The sequence below is a fragment of the Castanea sativa genome, chromosome 6, assembly GCF_040712315.1.
Source record: "Castanea sativa cultivar Marrone di Chiusa Pesio chromosome 6, ASM4071231v1".
Lineage (NCBI taxonomy): Eukaryota > Viridiplantae > Streptophyta > Magnoliopsida > Fagales > Fagaceae > Castanea > Castanea sativa.
This window is the reverse complement of record NC_134018.1, coordinates 43669102-43688399: the sequence shown is the minus strand read 5'-3', so window position 1 is coordinate 43688399 and position 19298 is coordinate 43669102. Positions and strand designations below refer to the sequence as shown.

At 35.7% G+C, this 19298-nt stretch overlaps 4 protein-coding genes across 4 annotated transcripts; 3 read left to right on the top strand and 1 right to left on the bottom strand.

Annotated features, from left to right (window-relative positions):
- The first annotated feature begins 1637 nt into the window (after positions 1-1637).
- LOC142640009 (non-classical arabinogalactan protein 30-like) lies at positions 1638-2156 on the top strand. Its single transcript, XM_075814124.1, has one exon. It carries the CDS (start codon positions 1638-1640, stop codon positions 2154-2156), a length of 519 nt encoding a protein of 172 aa, XP_075670239.1.
- Positions 2157-5301: 3145 nt separating this feature from the next.
- Positions 5302-6124, top strand: LOC142638582 (non-classical arabinogalactan protein 30). Its single transcript, XM_075812618.1, has one exon. It carries the CDS (start codon positions 5416-5418, stop codon positions 5971-5973), a length of 558 nt encoding a protein of 185 aa, XP_075668733.1. The 5' UTR covers positions 5302-5415; the 3' UTR covers positions 5974-6124.
- Positions 6125-6134: 10 nt separating this feature from the next.
- On the bottom strand, positions 6135-10088 carry LOC142638581 (uncharacterized). The gene is made up of 5 exons (XM_075812617.1): positions 9859-10088; positions 9626-9770; positions 8653-8810; positions 7746-7830; positions 6135-7656 (listed from the first exon to the last, which is right to left on the bottom strand). The coding sequence occupies exons 1-5, from the start codon at positions 9945-9947 to the stop codon at positions 6427-6429; spliced, it is 1707 nt and encodes a 568-aa protein (XP_075668732.1). The 5' UTR covers positions 9948-10088; the 3' UTR covers positions 6135-6426.
- A 2348-nt stretch (positions 10089-12436) lies between these two features.
- LOC142641407 (uncharacterized) lies at positions 12437-17682 on the top strand. The gene is made up of 4 exons (XM_075815840.1): positions 12437-13094; positions 14552-15037; positions 15896-16393; positions 17275-17682. Exons 1-4 carry the CDS (start codon positions 12588-12590, stop codon positions 17356-17358), a joined length of 1575 nt encoding a protein of 524 aa, XP_075671955.1. The 5' UTR covers positions 12437-12587; the 3' UTR covers positions 17359-17682.
- The last annotated feature ends 1616 nt before the right edge of the window (positions 17683-19298 follow it).

The window sequence follows — 19298 nt, the reverse complement described above, 5'->3', positions numbered from 1 at the left end:
GCATAGCCATGGTCAACCAAATTTCTTTTACCCTAAGGCACGTGTCTTTGTGTTTACGTCTCCCTGTCAATATTTTTAGTTAATATATCTATGATGTCTGATCTATTCGCATAAGTTCCTCCATTCTTACTCCAAAACAAAAACAAGCCCTCCATTCTAATAATGGGTTAAAAGGAATTGATGAGTGATGACTAGGCAGTGGAGGATGGTCCCTCAACACACATATCATAAAAACCAATCAATGTGCAGACATATTGGCCAACAAAGGGAGGACTGAAGAGACATCTAGACTTTCTGTACCGTCTTCTTGTTTGGGACTTGAGGGGCATATGCTTAAGTACACCCTATTTTGAATCCTCGATGGAAGGCACCAGACTTGAGGATCGATGATTACATTGCTAATGAGCTAATAACTCCCACATGGAGAAAATAGGATACACTAGTAACCAACCCATAAAGAAGGAAGGTAAGGAATTCTTTGAGAGTAATGTTGTGAAAGGGTTACGCTAGATTAAAGAAGAGAGAAGAGAGAAGAGAGAAATCAGCACACGGAATTTGTATGGTTTGGTAATATCCCTACATCCATGGGATTAAGTGGTTAATAATCCACTATTTCAGAAATTAGGTTACAACAGTATTTATATTTAACAAAATCCTACCTACTTAACTCCCAAAATACATTCTCCTATGTCGCATTAAGAGAGCGTTGCCCCCCCCCACACTGCTCCAACCTATTATTAGACCTATCAAACCAAACTCCAATTAAATGTTCACGACTTAATAGGTTTTACTTTGCTCCACTTTACTCCACTACATTCATAAGGCCCCAAGCCAATGCCCTTGAAACAAATATGAGCCCACTCCAATAAATATAAAAAAAAAATTGAATAAAAAATCACACCTATATTCTAGACTATCATCTTTTATTTCTTGTAGATTCTTTCAAGAGTCCGTACGGACCATATCTCAAATCTATTGAATCATCAGTTAGTAATAAATATATGCCTTAGCTCATTTATATATTTATTTATGAATTTCAAACATTTTTTTTCTAAGTAAGATTAATATTACTAAGAGAGAAGAAAGAGCCCAAAGGCCAAAATGGACCGGCCCATTTATAATAAGAAGAGATTAAGAGATGGGGCCATGGGGGTAGGCCCGTGGGTGTTATTTTTATATTTGTTTAATTTTTAATTTTTAGATTCACCTTGTAATTTGAGATTTAATAGTTGAACGGACGATTGACCTAACTCTTCAGCCTAGTTAATCTCCAGTTCGAAATTATTAATTATGGGTTTGGTCCACAAACTTTGAAGCCCCCTCTCTCTGATCCATGATAAAAGAGAAAAGGTACAATTTGTTTTTCCTTAAAAAAAATAATAATAATAACAAAACCTGGTGGCCTTCACGTCTACATATACAATTTACAGCAAAGCAAATCTTTGTCATGCAGCTTAGAAGCTCCCACGTTCATCAGAAGAAAAGCACGTTTCAAGTATAACCTGCAATCAACCATTTCAGAAACCAAAAAAAAATATAAATACTACTCCATCAAATCAAATATCTCATAACCCCGCAAGACTTTTCCTCCCAATTAGTCACCAATAAGCTTCAAATTCAATCACCATTTCAAGAAAATGGCAAGCACCCAGCTATTAATTCTCTTCTCTTCCCTCATGCTCTTCCAATTAACCCTCCCCACCATAACTTCTGCTGAGCCAGAGAAGAAAATCGATGTGGTGGTTGAAGGAATGGTGTACTGCGAGCACTGTGAGCACTCTGGTTCATGGTCTCTGTCTGAGGCCAAGCCAATCCCAGCTACCAATATCAGTGTCATTTGCAAGAACTACAAGGACCAAGTGAGCTACTACAAGGTGTTTGAAACTGATGGGAATGGGTACTTCTATGCACAACTTGAAGGCTTCACAATGAGCCAATGTCTAGTGGAACATCCACTCCAATCGTGCCATGTCAAGCCTGTGTCATCTCCTCTAAAAGATTGCAATCTTCTTACAAATATCAACTATGGACTCTATGGCTCCCCACTTCGTTTTGAAGGCAAGAAATTGTATGGAAGCAATTACGAGGCTGTGATCTATGCTGCTGGGCCCTTGGCATTCCGTCCAGACCATTGTCCACCACCAACTCATGTCTAATCATTTCTTTGGAGTTCAAATTAAATTTGTAATTTGGCCAATAGATTCTCAACAAACAAAAAAAAAAAAAATCAAGTTGACCAATATTGATTAAATATTTTCTTTTTCTTTTTTGGTTTTGCTATAACTTTTCGTTTATATGTTTAATTCTTTTTTCAATCAGCTGAGTTTGAGTTTTATCTTCTTGGTTTGATTAAATTGTATTGATCATTTATATACATGAATTTATATACATGAACATGAGGTATTTTATTCTGTTAATTTCTTGGAGTGTAAACACAATAAAGCAAAGTTGGGGGTAATCTCGGCTGTCTAACGCACAAAGAGTGTGTGTAAATCCTTTAAAAAATGTCTCTATTTGAAGGGAAAGTGAAAAAATGGAAATTATACTGTTAAAATACATTATTATTATTATTATTATTATTATTATTAGTAGTGCAATATGTTATACCATGTTGTATATGTTAGAGTAGATGCGGAAGGAGAAACATTTTATAATACTTTAACTTTTTGGGTTTGACTTTTGGTCAGTGGTCAACGCAAAAGTTAAACCCAAAAGGTCAAACTCAACAGTCAGTGAAAGTCAACGGCCTATGGTCCGGGTCGGTTCCGGGTTTCCAGATCGGGTCACGTACCAAACAGCAGAGACGCTGACGTCATACAATGACGTGGACTAGGGCTAACGAGGACGTGCTTGCATGGATACTGATGTGGAGTGATGACGTCATCTGGTGACGTCAGATGACATCAGTGGCAGTTTTTGGCGTGTGGCAGGAGCGTGCGATGTTCATCGACGCGTTGAGGAGGAGCCAGAAGCTAGGGAGGTGCGTGTAATATCCAATGACCTCCAGATTTTACAGGTTTGTAGATCGGCGGGCAACAAGGCCATCATGGCGGCGCGTGTAACCATAGGAGGATCTGAACCTGAGAAATCCGCAGCGACACGTGGAGAAGTTGGTCGAAACGGCGTAAGCGTGTGGAGGCGCATGCAACGTTTAGTGGAGACCGGACTTCTGGGTTTTTCTCGCGGGAGGCCGTGGGGCACGTCTGTGTGATTGGTTTTGTTAGGCGAAGGCTTGATGTGCATAATTCTAAGAAGTTAAGCCACGGCTTGCTTGGTTGTTGGATATTGACACAGCACTAAGCCATGGTTGTTGCGAGATGCTGTGGAGTCTAGATCCAGCAGACAAACATGTGTGACTTCAGATGGTAGTGTGCATGTGAGAAACTTCTTTGCTGTGTAGAGATGTTTGTTTGATGCCAAGAATGAAGTTTGGCTTTGATACCAAAAATCCAATCAATGATTTTGGGTTTGAGCCTATTATATTGGGCTAATATGTCTTATATATCTCTAACATATACAATGGATGGGAAAGACTAGAGAAGGATGACGAATAATAATAATAATAATAAAGTTTTTAAAATGTTATGGAAACAAATGCTTATCGTCGAGGATGTGTTTTAAAGCAATATCAGAAAAGAGGGATTATAATATAACATGTAAGAAATTTCGTGTACTCTTGCAAACAGTAAATGAAAAACTATGTATATAACTATTTAGATATATCGTACAAAGTTTTGTTTTATTCTATCATGAAAGCTAGACGCATGTATTTAATCATGATTCCTTCTTAACTTGTAACTATTCATTTACGATATCTAACATATTATGTGATTCCTTAGTTTTTATAGTCTTGCATCTCACTATAACTATATATAAAGATGGCTTTGTAAAAAGGACAACAAATACAATAATAAGTTCTCTTTCATATTTTCGTAGTCTTCTATATTCTCCTTGTGTTTCTTAGATGAAAACAAAACAAAAACTTTCATTTATATCGTTGAGAAAATGTACAGCAACCTTATTAATTTGTCAAAAGTCTTATAGTTTTTAAGTGTTATCTACTCTTTTTTATGAGAAGAATCTGGGTTCAAATTTCTCTCCTTTATTATTGTAACTATTAACATGTGTATCATATGATAACATATTGCATCAACCACAAAATTGTAGGTACTTCTCCTATGGAACAAACTTTAGGTTCGAATTCCCCCATTTTTATAACATACATGATCAAAAATTGATGAAAAGCGCAAAGTGTGAGTTTTATGTTGATTCTCTTTTTGCCTCTCTAGTGTATGTGATCTACTCGTGAAATATGAAATACTACCAATAACTGTCTTCTTCTTCTTCTTCTTTTTTGTTGAGAAAAACTAATAACTATGTCTTACCTCTCCATTTTCCTCCATATTCAATTGGATCAAAATTTGTGGGCCTAGGTGGAAAATAACTCCACACTATCTTTCCTTCTTCTTCTTTTTTATTTCCCATTCGCATACCTTTCATACCAAACTTTCTTTTTAATTTCTTCGCTTTTTTTAACTCATCATTTTCCATTCTTTATCAAATGATCAAAACCATTCTAACAAAACAGATGTTAAACTCCAAATAAGGCATAGAAAATGCATGGAAACTTGTTATATATCCATTAAGAGCTAAGGATGCTTCATATTATTTTAATAATTAACTTTCTTCGTATACATAGTCCAACAAAATTATTAAATTAACATAACATAAGATTAAATAACCAGAAATAGGCTTATATTAAATCATCATAATTCATAAACCAGGTTGGCCCCAAGAACAATCATTATAGAAGTCTGTTAACCAATGAACTAGATTTCACGTAAACGTTTTTGTGAACAGGCTATATTATGGCCCTGTTTGGTACACAAGTTTAAACACATATTTTCAGTTTTTAAACAATATTACACGTATTTTTACACACTTTTTCACCTACATGTATTTCTAAAAAAAATTGAAAACTTGTTTAATTATACGCACCATACAGACCCAATGAATAAGACTATCTTATGGAATAGGCCTGAATAATTGAGCCCAGAAATCAATTGGACCTGTCTGGTACAATTTAGTCCAGCCATTCATACCAACTATAAACGAGTCAGACCTTACAGCCCAGCCAATGAAAGAGAGCTATATAATTCACTTCTCATTAAGAAAAAGAAAGAAGGTGGCCTTCACGTAAAACTCAATCTCGAACAAATCAACAAAGTTGTTGACACGCACCGTAGTAGCCTGCACGTCCATACAACTGTACAAGGTTTTTCAAAAGAAAATTCACCTCCTACTCTCCGAGTTGCATAGGCTATAACTATAAATACAACTCTAAAACAATCTCTCTAAGCAAGCAATAATACCCATCAAAGTATTATCAACAAAATATAATACCCATCAAAGAAAATGGCAAGCAGCCAGCTTATTGTTCTTGTCTCCTCACTTCTGCTCCTCTCTTTGGCCTTCCCTACCATATCTGCTTATGAAACTGTCTCAGGAAACAAAACTGTCCCATCAAACAAAACAACAGAGAAGAAAACTGAAGTAGTAGTGGAAGGCATTGTTTACTGCCAGAGCTGTGAGCACACAGGAACATGGTCTTTGTCTGGGGCTACACCAATCCCTTCAGCTAAAGTAAGTGTCATCTGCAAGGACCACAAAGACAGAGTCAGCTTCTACAAGGTTTTTGTAACAAACCCAAATGGCTACTTCTATGCAGAACTTGATGGATTCAAGATGAGTAACTCTCTATTGGACCATCCCCTCCAAGGGTGCCAGGTGAAACTTGTTTCATCTCCTGTTGAAAATTGCAACCTCCTCACCAATGTTAACTATGGGCTCTATGGCGCTCCTCTTCGTTACGAAAACAAGAGATTGGTTGGACAGACCTATGAGGCTGTGATCTATGCTGCAGGTCCCTTGGCTTTCCGTCCAGCTCATTGCCCTCTCACAGCTCATAACTAAGATTAATGACAATTGTCGTCGCCCCTGAGTAATCTTTCTTATAATTTTCATCTTTGCATTTTTCATTATATTGTTGATTTATCAGATTGGAGAGGAATATGTTGGTTTGTACTTTGTACTAATTAATTGAATTCAATGAAGTTTATTTATGCTGCTTTAAATTAAGAATGATATTTTCCATTGCCTCTACTGATTAGAAATACTAGTGTAGTATGCAGACAACTCAAGGGATAGAAAAGGTGACATCATTCAGATACAAATGAGCTCAAGCTTAAATTTGAAGATAGAATAGCATAAATACACTCAGAAAACTCATTATGGAGAAGAAATCCACCAACGGAAATTTCACGCTTGAAACACTTGTGACCATATAAAAACAACAAAGCTCAATTGATTATCTTTCCCCCTTTAACAACAAATCCAAAATTTCTGTAGCACAAAGGCACATTGTTCCTAAAAGTCCAATGGCATTCCAAACAACTTATTTATGTCATCCATCGCCTCCTTTGTAAACACAGTTGGCTCAAACAGATCACATCCTTTCGATGTTCCCGATAATTTTGGCTTCAGCTGAACTTCTTGCTGTACCAAGTCATCATCAGGAAGTATTGAAAACCCACCAAAACCTCTTTTACTATCTGCTACCTTGTCCTGCAATTTCGATCTCTTGGTCCTAACGAATTCAATTGGCTTCCCAAACATGTTATTTATATCATCCATAGCCTCCTTCAAGTTGATTGTGGGGTCTACTAAGCCATGGTGGCAAACATTTTCAACTTCCGGCTCATCAGAAATAGTTGAGCCAACAAATCTACAAACAACAGTATCCTCTCTAAACTTTGCTTGAGGTGAGCTCTGCACATCCTGATCATCAGAACCTTCAGATGAAACATCATTTGGGCTAGGAGACACAAAAGCATTTCCATGGGAACCTTCTGTCAAATTTTGAACATCACTCTGCTCAAGGTTTTCACTCTCATCTCTCTCTCCAATTTCACTACATCCTTCATCATCAACATATATTTTAAACGGTTCTTGTTGATACGAGCAAGTTTTAGTCCCACCATGCTGCAGGATTGAAGAACCTTTTTCTTTTTGATTATTGCCCAAATTTTCATCAATGAACACTTGAAATCCATTGTTCAAACCATCCTCTTTTGGTCTGCTTCTATGTGATCTTCTACCAACTGCTGTCTCTATAGGTTCTCGAAACATGCTATTAATGGCATTCATGGCCTCTTTCATATTTATAGTAGGATCAACCAGCCCATGATGGCAAGCATCTTCAGCCTCAGATTTTCCAACAATGGCAGTATCTACAAACTTCACCACAACAATGTCATCACTGCAAAGTGTCTCCCTTTGAGTAGTTACTTGTTGCTTAGAGATAGTTCCAGGTCCAATCTTTCCAATAAATTCCTTATTTGTGGACAGATCTTGACCTGTTCTAATGTTGCAAGAATTTTCTGAAGCCCTAGTGCAGTGAGATTCCATCAATGGCTTCACACTTAGAGGATTTTTCTCTACAATCTCCTTAGGAAATTGAGCATCAGGGAGTGTTTCAGGTAAAGCTCTGGCATGCCAGCTTTCTCTACAATTTTCCTTGTTTAATTCAGTTTTACTGCCTTTGGGAGGAATGTTGCTGGCAGACAATGGCCTCTTGGAAGTTCTTACTTCCTGGCGCTGCAGGAAATCTGCTCATAGTTAGATAACTAAAGATTCTCTTTAACAATAGATACAGGCCCAATACACAAAAGCTAAAAAAGCACTACCTGGATCCTCTTGTTCTTGTATCTCTCCATGCGGTGAAGGAACTGCTCATATGATTTCTGCAACTCATCAGCAGGCTCTGCAAGGCTGCTTAACAGTCAATTTGAACATGAACACAAACTATTTTCCAAGCTTCACAGGATTTTTTTTTTTAAAGCATATCTTATCATCCAAACAATTGAACTAGTTGCTATTTTTTCAATGCGTTAACAAAGAGGAGTAACTATATTTGATAATGCTTTATTCACTGAATTACTGTTCTATGATGTAGTGGAACTAGTAAGTACGAACTCCAAAGATTCTAGCGGCAGAAGAATTAATCAATTACAAGGTAAGGTCACAATTTCAGTAATCATAAATTTCACTTTTCAGCACAAGAATCCACTAGACTTTGAAACATGGTAATTGCTACCCTCACAAACCAAGTCTGTGAGAATTGAGATACACTTCAAAACAGATTCATCCACAAACATGTCATCTTTTTTTTTTTTTTAATGACTGGTTGAAAGCCCGCTAAATTGAAATTTGGCATTCATAGTCTCGCGTATTTACTTTATACTCTTAGAGGATTTTCCTATACCATATAGTCCAAAACATATGGGAAATATTCCAGCACAAAAGAAAAAACACATAAAACATTTAGAGCCCTGAACTATACATAGTAGCATATGTAACATAGAGCATTGAGCATAGCAAGGACATACTGCAGAAACATCCAATGCACAGAATCTAAAATGAGAACATTTTGTTAAACATAGCAGTTACTATGTCTAAGTAAGTCGTTAATTGTTTAATGCAGCTCTATTATAAAGGAATTAATCATCCATATGAACAAATGTGGAAGGATTCCATTTCTTGGAGACATTTAAACACCCAAATAGAAAAAGTTTTAAATTGTAGAGAACATACTTCTGCACACCCAAATGGTACATTTTCTCAGCCTCCTCAAATTTCTTGATCTTCTCATAGTAAAGAGCATATGCTTGGTAGAACAAAGACTTCTTTTTTCCAATTTGATTCACCTCCATGGTCCTCAGAAGCGTTTTTGGATCCTCCACAAAGTCCATCTACTCACAGAGGAAAAAAAAATAACAATTCTTTGGTTTAGTTAGAGCGAGACACTTGCAATATTTAGGTGACTAAAACAACTTAAAGCATAAGATTCCAACTTTAATTTTCATATCTTTTTCCTTCATTTTCTCAGTAACCAAACAATGGGCTATGAAATTGAACAAAAAATAAATGACCCATTATCAAAATCATCCATAAGATAATGAAAATCACTCTTGGATCATCCGCAAACTCCACCTACTCACAAAATAAATAAATAAATAATTACTTATGAATTATGATGCAGACAATGAAATTGGCATTTTTCAATTCACGATTAACTCCTATCAACTCCCTCGCTTCTATGAAGATGATATGTGATAAATCAAAAGAGAATCATAATAATAATAAAAAGCTAGTGAACTTAGTCCAAAACAACCCTTCTGTTTACTAAAACTCCAAATTTGATGTTCATAACTTTTCCTTCATTTTCTCTCAGGAACCAAACAACGGCTATGAAATTGAACAGAAACCGAATAACCCAGCATCAAAATCAACAATAAGAAAATGTAAAAAAAAAAAAATTAAAAAAAAAACGCTCTCAGACCATCCACAAAAACCCATCTACACACTAATAAATGAATAAATTTTCAACATTTAGATTACCAAAACAATCCAAAGCGCATCCAAATTTGATTTTCACATCTTTCCCCTTCATTTCCACAGGAACCAAACAACTTCTAAGAAACCGAACGACCCAGAATCGAAATCATCAAGAAGAAAAAAAAAAAAAAAAAAAAAAAAAAAAAGCAGCGATGGACTAGTAAAATACCAACTGTAACCAAACGCGGAGGTATCGTAAGTCGTTTTTGTAAAGGCGATCAGACTCGAAAGTCTGCGCGCACTTCTGCAAAAACCGCGGCAGCTTCTCGTTCAGAACTTGCGAAGGCAGCGAATCCTTCATCTTTCTGATCCCTCTGTATACACAAAATGCCAAACAATCTTACTTTTTTCAAACCATTAAAAGAGCTACCCACAAAGAGAGAGAGAGAGAGAGAGGCATACCGGAGCCAAGGGAGAAGAGGGTCATTGCCAGAGTAGGATTTGATGTCTGAGATCAAGGAGGTGAAGAGGTCGGTGTTGTTGTTGGCCATGCTTTTTGGGCTTTGCTTTGGAGCAGAGTTGAAGATGGTAGTGGTGGTGGGGGGTTTTGGACTTTGGAGCCAATGGCTATTTTGAATTTGTGTTCGGGTAATAGAGGGGAGTTTTGCTTGAATTTGGGGGTGGCTTCTGTGGATCACTCAGACAGGTAATTAGTTGATGTTATTTGTTTATGTATAGACACGTGGCTGGGTGAAGGATCGACGATGTATATAATTTGAGAATCATGGTTTCTATGATCATTTTGGCTGAAATTTGTTACACGATGGTATCATGCAACCCCACACACATGGACCCCCACAAATTCGCCCAAATTGAAGATACCCATGCCAAAGATTGCTCATTATGAGCATTGGGTTGGTCAACAATGGGTACGTATTGTCGAAACGCGATCATATTAGGCTAAGTGATGGGTTTTCAATTTGAAAGCATAGTAAAATTTCTTACAAGTTGTGTTCTTAGCCCTCCTTTCATTGTGTCTTTGTTAATTACTCTTTCACCTCTCTCTTTTCCAACTCAAACATTGCATGGGGTTCGACAAAGATCATGTTGATGACCATATCTAGTGAGCTTTCCACTAGTTTTGGTTGACGCCGCCAAATCTTAGCTCATCGACACTAATAAGGCAAACTATTGTATCAAACAATCTAACCTTGGCAATTGACAACTCACATCACCACAATTAGCAGCAAATTGGGCATTCCCAAGTCCATTGTGATTGGGTTAGTCCAGAGCCGGCTGAATGCTAGAGCAAAAAATGCGATCGCCTAAAGCCCCAAGCAAAAAAAAAAAAGGCCCCCAAATTTTAACCGACAGGGTTATTTATAATAAATAAATAAAATAATAATTTTTTACCAGATGAAAAACAAATAAAAAAGAAAGAAAAATGCAACGTCCATATATATTTTTCACAACACTTTAACAACTAATGTTAAGTAGTAGATTGTTATTGATGGCAAAAAAATAATTATAGTGATATTTTCAAATAGAAAACAAAAAGCAACTTAAAACCTAGAATTTATTATAAAAAATATTGTGAATATTGCATTCTAAAAAAAATAATAAGAGTTGAGTTAGCAAACTTTTACTAGTTCTCATTTAAGTTTATCACTTAAACCACTTTTTTACTTACCACTATCAATCTGCCACATCAACAAGTATGAAAAATTTTGTCAAACTTTTTCTATTTATAAAATTTCTAAAAAAGAAAAAGAAAAAATTCTACGTGGTTCATATTAATTAGTAGTAATTTTGCATCTAATACAAGATAATTAATTTTTGTCTTAGGCCTCCAAATGCATCAAGCCGCGCCTGGGTTAATCATCAATTTAACACCAAACTCAAGTCTGATCAACCCATGGATATCCTTAAACCCTAATTACACATTTGTTAATTGACATCATTTAAACAAATTATTTTCCAACCAAAATTTCATTAAAATTCTATTCCATAAATTTAATGGGAAAGCTTTGACATAAACTACACTTTTTTTTTGTTTCCTTTTGATAATTTAACAGCTACAATAGGAGATGTTTGACTTGAATCGTGGGCGTATTTGTTGAAGTTACCAAGATTTGCCAATCAATTAAGCTACAAAGTTATTAACAATGCAACACACTTTAATGTCTTATATATATGACAAAACTAGTCAATATGTGATGTACATTAAAGTTCAACTAAATTCTTATGCTACCTTAGTTTATTTATTTTTTAATTGTTAAAATGGCATCAAACAAGGATTAAGCAAAAACAATCTTGGTGAACAACAATCATGTTAACCTTTGATGATAAGGGTTAATGTTTTAACATATTCTTGAATGAAACCCTATTGATTAGATGCAATATGATGATAAGAAATATATGATGGATGCATATATAGGAGAAGTTATGAACATGATACAAACTTAACAAGCAAAAATGATTTTGATCATATGATGAGCACAACCTTTATTTTTCAATGATGCATGAGATGGAGAGGATTTGAATGACATTGTGAATAATTCACATAGCACGTCCCTTAGAAGATTTAACCTTTAGGTTAGATAGAATGTCTAATTAACACCTTTCCATTATGTAACTTTAATATCCGAACTTAAATTTGAGATTATTAAACTAAATAATTATTGATGTAATTTTTATTTTTTTTAGACGGTAACTAAATAAATAAACAATATAATATTCATTTTATAGATAACGTCTATGATCAAAAGCAGAAGATGATTTTTGAAATGTTTATTTTTGTATATTTAAAAGAAAAAGACTGTGAACTTAGTATAAAATCAATCATAATTTTTTTAAAATGATTTTCTCATTTAAAAGAAAGTTAAATTATATTTTAATAAATGACTTTCTTAAAATGTATTAGAAAACAATTAGTTTGCATATTTTTTTCTTGTTTATATTTTATGAAGATTGAAGAAAAAAAAAAGTGTGACCAGCAAGTTTTTTTTTTATTTTTAGAGAAGAGTAAAATTAATTTAACGGGTCCGAAATAACAGGTTTGGAATCATCGTTCTTATTGTCCAAGGCAGGCACTCTCCAAGTCTCCCCTCCCAACTCACACTCCCATTCTGTTCACCAATTCACCACCGCCGCTCCCAACTCTCTCTCTCTCTCTCTAATCGCTCGGCAAAATGGCAAACTCAGACGAAGAGAAACAATCCCAAACTCCACCAAACTCAGAAACAACCGCCGAAGAAGACCGCGAAGAAAACGACGTCGTTGAAGAAGACGAAAACGAAGACGAAGAAGAACCAGAACCGCCGCATAAGCAGCACAAATCCCGAGAGTCCCAACTCAGCGAGCACAGGTCGAGAATGGAGAACCTGTTCCGCCGAATGCAAAGAGAGCGAGTCAATCTCCGAGTCCATGACCTGATCATCAAGGGGAACACTAAGACGAAGGATTCGATCATCGAGGCCGAGCTCGAGGCCTTGAAGAACGCCTCCACGATGCAGGAGCTGCTCGATGCGGCCGGAAGAGCCAATGCGAGGCTTCAACAGCTTGAGATTTTCGATTCCGTGAAGATCACGCTCGACAAAGGCCCTCCGGAGTTGCCTGACACCGCCAATGTTATCGTCGAGGTCGTCGAGACCAGTAGCCCTTTCACCGCTGAGTGCGGCGCTTACTCGAAACCCGCGGTACGGTGTTTTTGATGTTTGTAATTTGGTTAGGGTTTCCGTTTTATTTTATTTTATTTTTTTAAATTATGAATGTGTTTGGCTGTTGAGAAATTAGGGGAAAACGGAAATGAGAATTCGCATTTTACATATTGAGTTGAAAATGTTGATTTAGACTGGTAAAAAGTGGCATGTGAATTGAGTTAGTTATTTAGGTACATATACTGAATATATAATTGCAATTTTCGTGGAAATTTTGAATTTAACACCATAGTTATGAAGAATTGGGGGCTAATTATTGCGTAGTTTAGACCTTTTTATGTCTGCAATTTGGGAACAGAAGTTAGAAAGTACCTTTGCTGTGTTTTGTTTTGTTTTTACTTTTTAGGGTTTTTGGTGTTTTGTAGTTTGGTTAGGGTTTCCATTAATTTATGAATGTGCTTGGCTGTTGAGAAATTAGAGGAAAATGGAAATGAGAATTTGCATTTTACCTAATGAGTTGAAAATGTTAATTTAGACTTGTATAAAGTGGCATATGAATTGATTTGGGTATTTATGTGGCTATACTGAGTATATTATTGCAAATTTTGTGGACAATTTGAACTTAACCATGTGAATTATTGCGTACCTTAGGCCTTTTTATGTCTGCTATTTGGGAACAGAAGTTTAGAAAGCACTTTTTGCTGTAGATTTCGTAGAAATGAAGTCATATTATGGCCTGCAGGCTGAGAGTAGTTGTTTTATTGAGAGGAAAGTGTTAAATGAAGTGATGTAGTGGCTGATGGCAAAGTGTAAATGAGGGGAAAATTATTCATGTGTGACTGACCTTGATTAGTCTTTTTAGGATCCATAGCTGACCCCAAAATTTGAGACTAAGAGTCTTGCTTGTTGTTAGTTACACACACACTTGGTGGATGATGAACCCACGACCTCACCCTCCACCTTAATCTTATAAGGAGAGGATTTGCCATTTGAGGTAGGGTGGGGGGGGGGGGGGGAGGGTGTTGGATATAAGGTATTGAATAGCTCTTATGGGCTGGAAATGTAGAAGGGCGTTAGGAAGTGTTATATTCTCTTGATTGATCTATTTTCTGGAGTATTGTGGATGAAAGGAGGGTCGAATTTTGGTATAATATGGTGTGGGTGTGAGCCATGGTTTGCTTTATTTATGGATCTTCTTAGTTTAGCCTTATGCAATTATTTTTTATATATATAAAAGCATATGCAATTGATCTACAGTGACAAGTCATGTGGGGTGATGAGTGTGAGCCATCTCCTCAATACCCTGTGTCTTATGCTAGACTAACTGAGTGGAGGGTTTATTTGATATTACAATGTTTAAGCTGCTTACTGTATCGAATTTAAGCTAGTCAATGACTCAATAAATTATGTACTACGTCTTTTGATTTTTAGTGTGCATGAATTAATGAGTATACTGTATCTCATATGATTTTTGGTATTGTATAATGCTTTTGTAGGCTAGATCTTGGACTGCTGAAGGTACTCTCAAGTATAAAAATTGGTTTGGTTATGGTGATCTGTGGGATGGTTCTGTGGCATATGGTCCCAACCAAACATCAGAGGTCAGTGCTGGTGTGTTTTTGCCGAGAGTTAAAGGACTTTCGACTCCTGTGCTGGCACGTGCATCTTTGCTTTCCCAAGATTGGCAAGAATTCTCTTCTTACAAAGAGCGATCCTTGGGCTTTTCTCTTAACCTATTATCCACCAAGTACCATGACTTGGCATACAATCTTGGATGGCGTACCTTAACAGATCCATCACAAATGTCGTCCAGGGCAGTGAGGAGGCAGCTGGGACATAGTTTGCTTTCATCTTTAAAGTATACATTTAAGATTGACAGGAGGGATTCATCCATGAGGCCCACTAAAGGTCATGCTTTTGTTTCTACTACTCAAATAGGTGGCCTTGCACCTGATCACCGGAGCTTGCGATTTTTGCGCCAGGTTTATAAATGATCTTGTGGTTTTCCTGTTTGTTTTCCTTGTAATTCTTAAATAATCTCCACCTAGCCTATTATTTTGTTAAAAAGTTATAGATATACCTATGTGACTGAATTGCATATGAAGTGTGATGACTGATTTTGAGTCTGTGCTATGAATCCAAATTGAATCAGTTTAAGTTGTGATCCAAATGACAACATCCTGCTAAATAGCTTTTAGTATTTCATTGGGACTTTCCTGTTTTTTAAGTTTGTTGAGCCTGATGTCTCTTTCAATAAAAATATTGGATTACAAATAGAGAAAATAGAAAGAAGTATGTGCATGTGTGTGTTTTAATGCAGAAAATGTGGTGGCACCATATTTTTAAGTTCATTAGCTGTGGACCAAATCGGGAAGTAAATATTTTTATGCGTGAGATAATTTTGCCTCTGCTCTAATGGGCCAACCTATTTATGTGCGTGGTGCCATTATAAAAAAAAGAAAGTGTCACTACGTAATAGACAACAATAGCTTATGTTTGTCAGTTTAAGACTCCTAATTTCATAATCTTTATACCACATTGGAGAAAGGTAGTGCCTGGTGCCTACCTCCTCAGATTCTCAGAAGAAGGTATTTCGGTTTATCTTTGTTTTTTTGGTGTGTCATGTTTACATGCATGCGTGTGCCACACACACAATATGGGATCCTAATTAGTTGATTGTTTTATAATCTATATTCAGAAATATATATATATATATATATATATTTTTTTTGGTGGGGGTTTTGACATTATGTATTATAGCATAGAAGCTGAATGAACTCAATTCATGCCCAATATTCCCTATATTTTTCATTGATTATGGAATTTTCTACTTTTAACAGGAGTTTGATCTTCGTTATGCTATCCCTTTTGGATTTTATCGTGCTGCCCTCAACTTTGGGATCTCTGGTGGTGTTTTATTTCCATGGGGCCAAGGATTCTTGAACAAGCCCTCACCTTTGCCGGAAAGGTTCTTCTTGGGTGGTGATTTTTCTCCAGTTTGCAGTTTGGCAGGCCCAACGGCTATGTACGGATTTAAGACAAGGGGACTGGGACCTTCAGAGCCACGAAGGCAAAATAGAGAGAATTCTGATGGTCCTGGAAGGGATTATCTTGGAGGAGATCTTGCCGTCACTGCTTTTGCAGACCTTTCTTTTGATCTTCCAGTTAAGTGGTTAAGAGAACTTGGAGTCCATGGACACGTTTTTGCTGGTGCTGGCAACCTCTCTAAATTAACAGAGAATGAGTTCCGGAATTTCTCTCCTCAGAAGTTCTTGGAGTCATTCCGAATCTCAGTTGGCGGTGGGGTTGTTGTCCCTACAAAAATTTTCCGTCTAGAGGTCAGCTATCTATTCTGAGTTTCATTTTTTATTAAAGGAAGCATTCAAAGTTTTAATTTGGTTTGTTCCATATGATTGTATCATTCATATGGAAGGAAATTATCATATGATGTGCTGGGTGTTCTTGATGCATGTCACTTAGATTGATATTTTTTCGCCCATGGTATTGCCTAGATGCAATGTTCACCCAAGATTTGATGGTATTTTGAAAGCAATTTCTTATTGAATTGATTTATGATCTCTATTGGGGAATTAAGATGCAAAGTGTGAAGCTTATCCTACAATTTTGACGTGACACTTCTCTTTTGATATCTGAGGTGACCATCTAAAATTTCTTTGAAAGCAGTTTTAATTAGGGAAATAATTAGCATTTAACAGATGGCAATATCTCCTAAAACATGACCTGAAGCTCATCTTCATCTTCCTAACATTCCCCTGACTCTGCAGTCTGTGTTTATGTATATATATATATATATATATATATATATATATATATATATATGACAAGTGCACTTTGTTTTTATTTATGTTACCAATTAAATGATTAATGGGGAGTGTAAAGAAAAAGCTATTGGAAATCATTCTCCCTTGAAGGTTTTCCTAACACTCCTCAAATCTGTCGTCTGCTGTGATATTGATTTTTTGTGAGAAATTTGAATTATTTGTGTAATAGTTATAAACCATTTTCTTTTTTGAATGTAACTTGGATGTTATTGATTGGATCTGATAGAATGGTGTACTATTGTACGAGTTTCTGAATGTTTCCTGAAAATAAGTTCCTTCTCTTGTTCCCCCGCTTTCTGCACTTCTTATCTCCAACTCTGTTTAGCGAGACTCGTACCTTGGGTTTTGAAACTAATTAGTGTTAACATTGTTGTCAGGCCAACTATTACTACCTACTCAAGCAACATGAACATGATCGGGGGAAGACTGGCTTTCGATTTAGCTTCTCTCCTCGCTTTTAGAATTTTATAATTTGTAGTGATATTTGATGTTGACAACATTGAGGTGACACAGGAAGCATGTCATTTCAGGTACTCAAGTTTTTCCAAAATTTTGAAATTGTTCAACCACAAGCAGTTTATAGACGGCATTTGTTGTTTTGTAATTTGAAAGCTAGACTGAAAGTTCAGAAAGCATGATGTTTTCTGATATGGAGGAAAATAATTTTCATGTGTTGGCGTAGATGTAGTTGCCCCTTGATTAAGGGGTTTGAAAAACTGTGAAATTCTCAAATATTCAAACATTTAATCTCACTGTTACCTGTATGGTTCAGTATCATTAGTGGTTTTTGGGACTATACATTTTTTCATAACTCCACTTCAGATTGTTTTGAAGGTCTTGCTCATCATAGTTAATGTAAATTTTTACTGCCTTCGTTACTACTTAACCCCCCCCCCCCCCCCCTCTCTCTCTCTCTCTCTTCTTTTTTATGAAAAAATCTGTGGTTTCAAATGGTACTTAGCATGACGCTTTTGGAATGTAAAATTTGCAAATGGTCTCAAGTTTATTTCTATCTCACTATATCTTGAGAAATAAACTGGTATTGGGAAACAGGAATTGCCTTTTGAGCCAAATTGGTGTCAGTACGGACTAGTGAAACACGAAACAGGAAACAGGAATTTGCTTTTGCCGGCGGTGTTTGTTTTACGCAATGTGTTTTATAACTTAAAAATTTGACTTTAAATCACGTTCGGTTATAAATCTGTGTAAACCTAAAAACAAACTCAAAAGTGTAAAATTTGCTTTGGGCAAATAGCCTCGAGGGAATTTTAGGCTTTTAGTGAAAGAATAGTTTTTGTTTGTTTATGCTTTTTGCTAGTGAAACATCCATGCAAATTGCATTTTGGCTATATCGATAATGCAGCAAAAAACATAGGCAAACATGAAACATTTTCATGTTTGCCAATGAAACTTCCATGCAAACACCCATGATTCCTTTTTATTTATTTATTTATAATTTTCACAGAAACAAACACACGTTGGCACACACAAAAGAGAGAGAAAGGTTCTAATACAAAGATATAACGTATAGGCACATCACAAATTTTATTTGAAAGTTATTATATATTTTAAAGGATGGTGCAACAAGTTATATTACTCCCAACACCCATGATTTTTAATGTCGTGTAAACCTTTTCTGCGTTCTTCCAAAAAAAAAAAAAAAAACACAAACAAACAAACAAGGTTGCGTTATACAAGCCTCAAAGTAACAATTAAGGTTGTCAAAATTAAGATCTTACGTAGGATCGTGGGAGGTAGGTGGGATTGTAAATTATAGGATCAGATTATGGATTGTAACATCTTACATATTTTCATATTTTAAAAAAAATACGTTGATAATAACTTTGTATGTTGAATAATCACATATTGTGATTTTATCTATAAAAAAATAAAGATCTGCATCATATGATGTAATTTGTATGTCATATATCGCTACGTCACTAACGAAACAACTATATTTAAGTTTTGACCTAATATATCTAAAAAGTTTGATAAATGTTTAATTGACAATCAAAATACTAAAATATTTATCAACACATATGGAAATATTTTCCAAGTTCCAATTTTAAAATTCAAAATAAGTTATCAAATGGAAATCGGTTAACTAAAATATAAAATCCAAAAGCAAGATGAATATTAAGATGAAGTGAACATTTAATTATTCCCATTCTAGGGTTCTTATAACCACCGTTCTACTCATCATCCTCCAGTTCATCATCTATGTAGGCATTGTATATTTATATACTAGAACTGCAAAAAAGATCAAGATATAACTTCACACTCAACTATTCAAGTTATACCACTTAACAAAAATTATTGAGTATGCTAAAAAAAATCAATATCCAAATACAAGTATACTAATAAAATTATATATAAGAAAAACATTTTAGTAATATTAGAA